The sequence below is a fragment of the Sceloporus occidentalis genome, unplaced genomic scaffold (assembly GCF_023333645.1).
Source record: "Sceloporus occidentalis isolate IW3139 unplaced genomic scaffold, rSceOcc1.0.p SCAF_182, whole genome shotgun sequence".
Lineage (NCBI taxonomy): Eukaryota > Metazoa > Chordata > Lepidosauria > Squamata > Phrynosomatidae > Sceloporus > Sceloporus occidentalis.
The window spans coordinates 740,978-750,207 of NW_028317162.1; the positions used below are offsets into that span (position 1 = coordinate 740,978).

Here is a 9,230-nt window from a genome sequence, read left to right on the forward strand (position 1 = left end):
TCTTGTTTTAGTCGTATTGTCTTAAGTCTTGTTTGATTTCCAGCAAAAAAAAAAAACTGCTACTGGGAGTACCTAAACACAAAGTGAGGGGGCCCCTGAGAGGCAAGGGTTAAAGCCGGCCGTTCCTAAACTTCACCTACCTCTGTTGGTTGAGGGGTTCCAAAGCCCCTAACCCATAGCTAGTTACCTCGGACTTCACTATGAAAAGCCACCTGCGTTCAGATTCATACGAAGTGCAATTTTAACTAACTTTGCCTAATTCATGCATTCATTTAAATCTCCAAAAATGATAAAGGACTCCCAAATATTATACATTTGCTTTGGCTCACTTTTTTTTTTGCGCAGGTTTATTTTGTGACCTCATCCAACGGTAGATTACCACATTTTATTGAACTCATAAAATGTAACAAGTGGTGATTGACTGATGCTGTTCTTCAAATAAAGCTTGTTGAAACGAGCCCCCCCCATTAAATATTAATCCTCAGTAGCAAAGCTTTAGGGATGCCGACCCATCAGATACCAACGAAAAAATCAAAATACAAAAAAAAAAAAAAAGGTATCACAAGTAGGGGTCCGGTAACGAAACGGCAACCAGGTGGACCAATACAGAGAGAGTTTATTGCACAATGAAATTATTGAATTTACTCAAAGTTTGTCGCCGCGCGCAGAAGCTCTGAGAAGGCGTTATTTCGTCATACTGGAAAGCCACCCCAGCTTAAAGAGCGAGGGGGACTGCGTGTCTTCTTCCTGCGTGGCCAGCTGTCTGAACAAGGAGCCCGGGCGGAAGGTTTCCTCTTCCCGCACTGGAGTTACGATGGACGCCTGTCACGAGACAACAACGTATGAGAGAAAGATGATATAATCCTACGTGAGCGTCGGTTACCCGGTGCTCCGGATTAAAGAGCGCACACGGGAAACAGGAAGTGAGATACGACAACTTCCTGCTTTACCGACGATGATGGGCAACATCGGGAAATACGGCCAAGGCCGATGTTAGACCACAGCTGGAATATATATCTGACATCTCCGAGGTTATTCTTTCAAGGTTTAATCCCATAAAACCAACACAAAACTTGTTTTTGCGTTTCTATGACAACATCCTGATTTTAAGTCACATGACAAGCGTTCCCAACTAGAATTAGGACTGAAGCAAAAAGATTATGTGATACAATGATTACTTCGGGGAAAGGGACTGGGTTTTTACCGCTACATTTAGTTCTAAAAGTGTTCAGTGCCGCAGAGGAGGTGGAACTGCATCTTTAACCCATTCTAAGGATCAATTTAGCCCCGAAGTTCATTCCTCTTGGACCTTGACAATTAATACCAGGCTGCCTCTCGATGCTTCAATGTACCCCCTACTTGGCTTAATAAGCTCAACCTCAACTCAATCAATGACTCCTTTTCTGCCCCAAGAATCCCCCGCCGCTCCCGACCGCCGCTCAGGCATTTGCCAGAAGAAGAGTCAAGAAGCAGAACCGTCAGAAGACGCAAAGCCTTTTCACAGCATCGCTTTTGCTCCGGTTAATTTTCACACCATGCCACCAGCATTCATAATTATTACCCCCCCCCCCAAAAAAAACCAGGTAAAAAGGGTAGATAGAGGCAAGCAGGGGAAAAAGCCACACTGCACACGGGGTTAAATACCTAACTGGGGCAGGACGTCAACGGGTGACAGCTAGAAGGGAAGTTACAGGAATTCAGGAAAAAAACTAGAAATCTATAAATAATCCAATTTGTAGTATTTTTGCACGAACGTGGGTTTGGGGGCAGAATGTATAGATCAAGCTGTGACTTCAGTCCAGCGCTTAAATTTTAACCCACCTGCGTTTTCACGTCCTCCGTGGATCTGCTCGATGCTTTCGTCTTCCGCGAGCTCGACATACTGAGCGGTAGAAGCCCGAACCTTGAAAGTAACAACAAATGCCGGTCGTATTTCACCAAAACGATACAAGTTCCAATTTAATGTCATCTTAACCGAACGATTTCAGCCTTAAACTCTATGACGGGCGGCACGGAGATTAATGGGATTAAACATGGCGGCCGGGAGACCGCGCGCCCACCAACATCTCTGCGTAGTCCTGTAAGCTTTGGAACACAGCACCAGAGAGGATGATGGGCATGCAACCCTTCCGACGGCCATATTTACCGACCGGCCCACCGGAAATCCTGCTTTCGTCACATGACCGGGGTCTTACCGTATCTGACCGGACGCCAACGGCAGCACGTTGTGCGTTTCCTGCAGTCCTGATGTGGAGCTCCTACCGGTAAACTGGCTTTCTGCTCCGGTCAGTAACCCAAACAAGACCTGCACGGGCACCAAAAATATCCAATGTCTCATAACGCCTAACAACATAACTTCACGTCACTTGAAAATAAAGACTCTTCCTCGGTCAAACTAATGGTCGACCACCCCAAGATATTACGAGGAACCCTCCGGCTAAAGCTCAGCTACCGTTTCAGGATGAGGTTTCCCTTTTGTTAAAGTTTCTGGAGCCATAAAAAGGGGACGAATGTATTTTTAGACATTTCTTTTAAGTGGTCGCGTTATAGATAGGTAGATAATACCTCCAGAGAGCTTCTACCTCCTACATGATAGGAAGCTGGAGGTCTCGCTGTCCCTCATGAGTCAAGCCAAGTCCTCCCAGATAACCGCACAGGGATTTATTATTTCATGATGCGTTACGAGGTTCTCTCTATGATGTTTTCCTCCAGAATGCTCTCTGGGATGCTATCTTTTATCTATGGGCTCATCGCTCAAACCGGCCCTTGAGGCTCCTGGTATTTAACTCAATAACCATTTCCCTGTAGAGTTGCTTTGAAGAAGGCAGAGCCCGCCATGTTTTGGCCAGTTCTGGATAATACGACTTACTGAGGTTCGCTGAGCCAGACGGTTCAGATTTGCATTCAAGTGCGGGGTGAAGACGTCCAGGTCGAAGGGGTCGATGCAGCTTTCCAACTGGTCGGCGACCTGCTGAACTCTGGGACAAAACCGTGCGCTTAATTAACAACCCATATAGATTTCCATCCATCCTAAATAGATGCCCCCGAACCTGCCCTAAACACACACCTCTGACTTTCCCTGCTCTTCTTCACATCTTCAGAGCGCGCGCTAAGGACGAGGTTTATGTAACGGAGATCGAAGAGAAGCTGCAGGGCTCTGCTCTGGGTGAGGGAGGTCGCTTTTTTGTGCTGCACGAGAAAAAGGAAAATACATTTTGATTTATTTATTAGAGGACCTTTGCTATAGTGACATCATAGACTTTTCATTCATTCCAGAATCTACGGCACGTTTGGTGGTCTTTGAGTGGAATGGGATTAATGGGTGGGCCAAAAACAAGACACGAGGAGTTCATTCACCGCTTACAAATCTCACCTTGCCCACGGCTTCCTGACAAAGCCTCTCATAGGTGCTGAGGACTTCCTCCAGACAGCTCCTCATGAGCTCCTGCAGGGTGATCTTGGGCAGAGCGTGTCCCCCTACGCGGTTCACTGCTTGGCACAGGTTGAACAGGAGAGTCTGGATGTACCAGGAGCACTATGGCAAGAGACAAGCACTCAGCACAGAGATTGCCTTCACAGTGCATGCGCAGAGACAGTTACTGGATAATACCCCCCTACCAGGCGTTAGCAGGGTAATAACTTCCAGTCCCAAAATGCCATCAGCATACGATATGTTAATACATTGACAGCGCAAAAGACGCACCTGTCCAGGGAGACGGATTTTAGAGGTCACGCTGCTCCCAGCCTCGGTCTCCTCTTGAATTTCGATCTCTTCCCAGTAGGTGGCGGTGGCGAGCGACGTTCCCGCGCTGTTCTGCAGAAGGGAGCGTGCGAATGAATGAACGAGATTCTGCGGATAAATACGGAAAACGCATTAATATAACAAAAACGCTAACGTGTAATAGAATGTAAAATTTGCGGTGTATTTTTGCAAACGTCGTCAAGACCTACAAACAAGCAAGGAGACATCTTGGAGGTGGAACTGGTTTGCACCAAGGCAGGACACATTGCCCCCATTGATATTATGACCTACCAGAGGGTTATGTATAAAAGGCAAATATGCCACAAAGCGGTTAAAATGGCAAACAGAGCGTCTCTGCTGCTCTACTCTAACCACAATAAGTGTATTTAATATAACTTTAGCAATAAACGTGGATTCCTAGACATGATACAAAGTATCGGCTTAGGAAGGGGACCTACTTTGACCACAGCGGAATCCCACATGCGATACGCATCCAGGGACTGGTTCATCATCTTGTCTTTCAGCTCCTGCCACTTGCAAGTCGTCTGGGCCGCATCTGCGGTTTTCCCTTTTCCTGGCTTCTTGGAAGGCCGCGATTCTCGAGTAATCTGTTCCGAGCCGCCAGATTTCCCCACGATGCATTGCTTCAAGTGCGGGCACAGTTCGCTCATCGACTGGCACAGCCTGGCCAAGAACAGAACCGCGCAAAGCTTGGGGCTGAACAGCGCCGTCTTCTCTTCTGCCGGCCTAGTCCGTTCTGCGTTCTGCAGTTGTACTGTGATAGAGTTCTGGATGGTCTCCATACAAGACAGGCAATGGCGTCTCAACATCTCCTGCACCGTGGTGGCATCGCTGTACCTGTCGAAAGCAGACAGCTTGGCTGCTGTTGTGAGAGAGTCCTTCTGAAGCGGAGTTTCAGGTAAATCCCGGGGCAAGTAGGAGAAAAGGTCTTCCAATTTCTCCTTCAGCTTGGAGTCCAGGGCAGTACAGAAGTTCTGAATGCACGGAGTGACTGCTTGGGCTTTCAGAGACAAGCCGCTTCTGTGGTGCGACACACGGCTTCCCACGTTCACCCACGCGGCATCTGAGGGCAGGTCGCCCGGGTTCTCCGACCAAAGGAAAGAACAGATGTTGTTTTCGTGCTGGATATGTTTGTAGGTTTCTGGATTCCCTTCCAGCTCCTGCAGCGAGGACACCAGAAGCTGCACAGAGGAGCTGGATATAGATTCAAAGCCTTCCTTGATCAACGTCTGTAAAACATAGCGAGATCATGAGACACTCATACCGAATGGCAGAAATGATCAACACCAAAAATGAAACTCTTAAAGGAATCACAAGGCTTGAAAAAAGCTCAATTACCATCTCTTCACCAACGTGAATACATAACACGGTGACAACGTCTCAAAGTTACAGGACAATAACATTTTGGCTGATACTTTACCTACTGAAATCAAACAGAACACGCCAGTAAAAACCTTTCAAAAAAGCGTTGCCAAGTTCCTCCTCCCCGGGGCAGATCAGAAGCCACCTCCTACTGGCAAGCGATCCTGGGGAGATCCTGCAAACCTTACTGTTGGGTGGTCCTGATGACCAAGAACGCGTCCTGCAGGCAAGTCTCAGTAAATAGGAAACGGACCGGAGAAAACACTCCAGCCATAAAGTCTCGGAGGATGTTCAATACATCCGGGAGATCTTTAGATAGGAAGCAAGGACTGGGAACTTCATCATACTTGGTCCTCATCATACATACATTGGTCCTCCTCTCTTCCATCTTATTCTAAGGCTAGAGGACTGAACGGGACACGTACCTGCAATCTATCCAAAAATATCCGCTGCAGAAGGTCTTCCCAGAAGCGGATCGGTCGGTCTAGGAGTCTTTTGCAGACCTTGTTCCAGTTCTGGCTCATTGACTCGCTGGTCATGAGCTCCCACACAGCATCTCTGATCCCGGCCAGCCCCTTCAGGCTCTTCACGTACACAAGCAGGGAAGAGATGCCGGATTTGAGATCTTCGTTGCACCTGCGGAGGAGTGGAACGCTGGTTACTAGTCTTGCAACCATTTCTCCAACAGGTCATCAAGCTACGCGACTTTAAACTTTCCTAAGCCAGATAGGAACGGCCTAGTAATGCATACATCCCCCAAGGACTTCCGGCATTAAGGTGCGTACTGCAACACACACACACACACACACACAAAAGTTTCTTTCCGTACATGTTGATCCACTGTTGCAGGGTTTCCTGAAGGTAGTCCTGGCTTATGGGATGCGCCAACGTCCTCAACGTGGGCTGAAAATCCACTATGGATGGCGGGAGGTATTTGAACCAGCTAACAGATTTCATTTCTTCCTTTAGAACCGTGATACCTTTTCCTAAAGTAAAGAAAAATAAGTGATTTTTTTATTTTAGTAGTTTAATAACAGACTCTCTTCCAAAATTAAATACACAATACCATTCAAAAGTTTGGGGTCACCGAGCTGTTTTCAAGGAAAACAAGGACATTTCTGGCTTTAACATAATTACAAAAAAGGTTTTCTAACCATCAGCGAACACAACGTGCCATTGGAACACAGGAGTGATGGGAGTGATAAAGGGCCATTGGAACACAGGAGTGGTGGGCGTGATAAAGGGCCATTGGGACACAGGAGTGATGGGAGTGATAAAGGGCCATTGGGACACAGGAGTGATGGGGTGATAAAAGGCCATTGGGAGACAGGAGTGATGGGAGTGATAAAGGGCCACTGGGACACAGGAGTGATGGGAGTGATAAAGGGCCATTGGGACACAGGAGTGATGGGGTGATAAAAGGCCATTGGGACACAGGAGTGATGGGAGTGATAAAGGGCCACTGGAACACAGGAGTGATGGGAGTGATAAAGGGCCATTGGGACACAGGATAAAGGGCCTCTGTACGCTTATGAAGAGATGCCATTAAAAATCAGCCGTTTCCAGGTACAATAGTCATTTACAACATTAACCCCGTCTGCGCTGGATTCCTGAGCCGTTTCATGTTGGACAAAATGTCCTTTCTTTCAAACACAAGGGATTTTCTAAGTGACCCCACACTTTTTGAAAGATAGCGTATACGCACTATTCATACACTGAACCCACCGCCTGCTTGCTGCCCAGTGACCGTCTCCAACGTAGAAAACAGGAGTCCGCAGGGGAGTCCGACGTCGGAGGGCACATCCTCAGGCTGCGTGTAAAACAGAGCGTGAGCCTGGTATAAGGTGTTGGCCAACAGTTCCACCAGCGAACACACCTGGGCCTTGATTCCCGAGCCTGCGAAGCAACCGGACACGCGTTTTGGTTTAATATCTGGAGGCTATCCGGGGGTTTGGCCATCTTGCAGGAGACTTGCGAGGACAGAACTCACTGTGAAGAGGTTGATTAAGGAGCTGCTGGATCCCGGCTTTTCTGGAAAGCAGGAATTCAGCGAGAGCCTGGCGTGGAGAGCTGTCCTCCAGAAGCATGATGGAGCAGAGAGCCTCTGCCACGGCCTGGTCGGAGGCAGAAGGACATTTCAGCAAGGACTTGCTCTCCTGCAGGATGGTGGACCTGGAAAGACATCAGGTCGACATCTCTGAATACAAGAATGAACGTCTGGTATGTATCTTGAAATGAAATAATAAAAGAAAAATATACGGACCCAGCTGGGGAACTTACCGGAAGACTCCAGCAGCAGCCACTTGGCGCATGAGAATGGGGAACCTAGAAAGGATCGGACTGTAGACAGAAGTGGAGGAGTCCAGCTGGAGAAGGCTGTGCAGGTGGCAGCAGAGCAGGTAGAGCTGAGTAGCCTGCAGGTACTGAGACGCTTCCATCGCGCTCCAGATCTTGTCAGGGATCTCCAGCAGCAGTCTGATCTGAGCAGCGGAGCTGTAGAATTTATCCTGGGACTACGAAGCAACGCAGAGAATAAAGCGTTAATACCTGCGATTAAGTAGGACGCTTTATGGTCACTCGCTCCGTAGCCAAGCTCTGGATACAACCCCCCCCCCCACTCCAAAAGTTATTTTTTGGAATGCACCGGAACTTTAACTCTAGTGTCCCCAGTGACAGGTAGGTGTGTGTGTGTGTGACCGTGTGTGTGTCCAGTGACAGGTAGGTGTGTGTGTGTGACCGTGTGTGTGTCCAGTGACAGGTAGGAGTCCGTGTGTGTGTGACCGTGTGTGTGTCCAGTGACAGGTAGGGGTCCGTGTGTGTGTGACCGTGTGTGTGTCCAGTGACAGGTAGGGGTCCGTGTGTGTGACCAGTGACAGGTAGGGGTGTGTGTGTGTTCAGTGACAGGTAGGGGTGTGTGTGTGTGTCCAGTGACAGGACAGGGGTGCGTGTGTGTGTCCAGTGACAGGTAGGGTTGTGTGTGTGTGTGTGTGATGTGTATGTGTCCAGTGACAGGCAGGTGTGTGTGTGTGTGTGTGTATTTGTATGTGTACGTGTCCAGTGACAGGTAGGTGTGTGTGTGTGTGTGTGTGTGTGTACGTGTCCAGTGACAAGTAGGTGTAGGTGTGTATGTGTCCAGTGACAGGATAGGGGTGTGTCCGTCCGTCCAGTGACAGGTAGGTGTAGGTGTGTGTGTGTATGTGTGTCCAGTGACAGGTGTATGTGCCCAGTGACAGGATAGAGGGGGAGGGGTGTGTGTGTGTGTGTGTGTGTGTGTCCGTGTCCAGTGACAGGTAGGTGAGCCCCCTCGCTCGTTTCTTTTACCTTGGAGGTCTTGCTGTCACGTTGGCTCCCGGTTGGCCCCTGCTTTCCCTTTAGTCCGCCGCAGTAGCGCTCCATGTCCCGTACAGCCCCCAGGACCAAGCCTGAGCTCCGCCGCATTTCCCCGATGGTGTCCGCCGCCTCGATCAGGTCCCGGTAGCGCTCCCCGACCATCTGCCGCAGCTCCTCTTTCTTATGCTCGATCTCGGCCCGCACCTTCCGTTCCAGACCTCGGATCTCTTCGGCGCTGTGAGCCTCAAACAGGGCATTGGGATCCCGGAGATCGCTTAGCTTCCCCGAGGCCGCCATGACACCTGCCAGCGTACAAGGAAGTGGCAGCTGAAGGATCACATGATCACGTCCTGCCCGCCTGTATGTGCTGAACTACAACTCCCAGCATCCCCTCCCAGCTGCGCTGCCAGCCTGTATGTGCTGAACTACAACTCCCAGCATTCTCTCTACAGCCTAGAGCCCTAAATACCGTTATCATCCAGGTAGCCAACACATAGCGTTCCAGGCTGCTGAACTGCAATCCCCAACATCCTTTTTCAGTCAGGTTACTCCCAGTATCCACTTCCAGTCGGGGTATTTGACCTGTGCCAGTCTGGTAGCCAAGTTGTGGCCAGTAGGCCGCCAGATGCTGAAACCCACCTTACTTATGGTCATACCTGAGGCCTTTCTAAATGAGCGGCCCCTGAGAGCCCTAAAATATTAACCTTGTAATAGTGTAGTGACTCCCCAAATGTGTTACCCAAATGCCTCAAATACCGGTCTCCATGGAAACTGG

General features: G+C 49.2%; 1 protein-coding gene across 1 annotated transcript; it reads right to left on the reverse strand.

The window, feature by feature from the left end:
- Positions 1-715: 715 nt before the first annotated feature.
- LOC149278732 (conserved oligomeric Golgi complex subunit 1-like) lies at positions 716-8,752 on the reverse strand. Its single transcript, XM_089501809.1, has 15 exons — positions 8,447-8,752; positions 7,406-7,638; positions 7,116-7,297; positions 6,851-7,021; positions 5,955-6,111; positions 5,551-5,761; positions 4,201-4,992; positions 3,704-3,850; positions 3,374-3,535; positions 3,068-3,189; positions 2,870-2,978; positions 2,196-2,305; positions 1,822-1,903; positions 1,645-1,675; positions 716-822 (listed from the first exon to the last, which is right to left on the reverse strand). The coding sequence occupies exons 1-15, from the start codon at positions 8,750-8,752 to the stop codon at positions 716-718; spliced, it is 2,922 nt and encodes a 973-aa protein (XP_089357935.1).
- Between the last annotated feature and the right edge of the window lie 478 nt (positions 8,753-9,230).

Excerpts from the sequence above, each read along its gene's own strand:
- LOC149278732 (XM_089501809.1), bottom strand. The coding sequence starts at position 8,752 with ATGGCGGCCTCGGGGAAGCTAAGCGATCTCCGGGATCCCAATGCCCTG. Across the intron at positions 3,536-3,703 it reads AAATCCGTCTCCCTGGACAG|TGCTCCTGGTACATCCAGAC; the intron begins GTGCGTCTTTTG and ends CTCTTGCCATAG. Across the intron at positions 2,979-3,067 it reads AAGAGCAGGGAAAGTCAGAG|AGTTCAGCAGGTCGCCGACC; the intron begins GTGTGTGTTTAG and ends GTTTTGTCCCAG.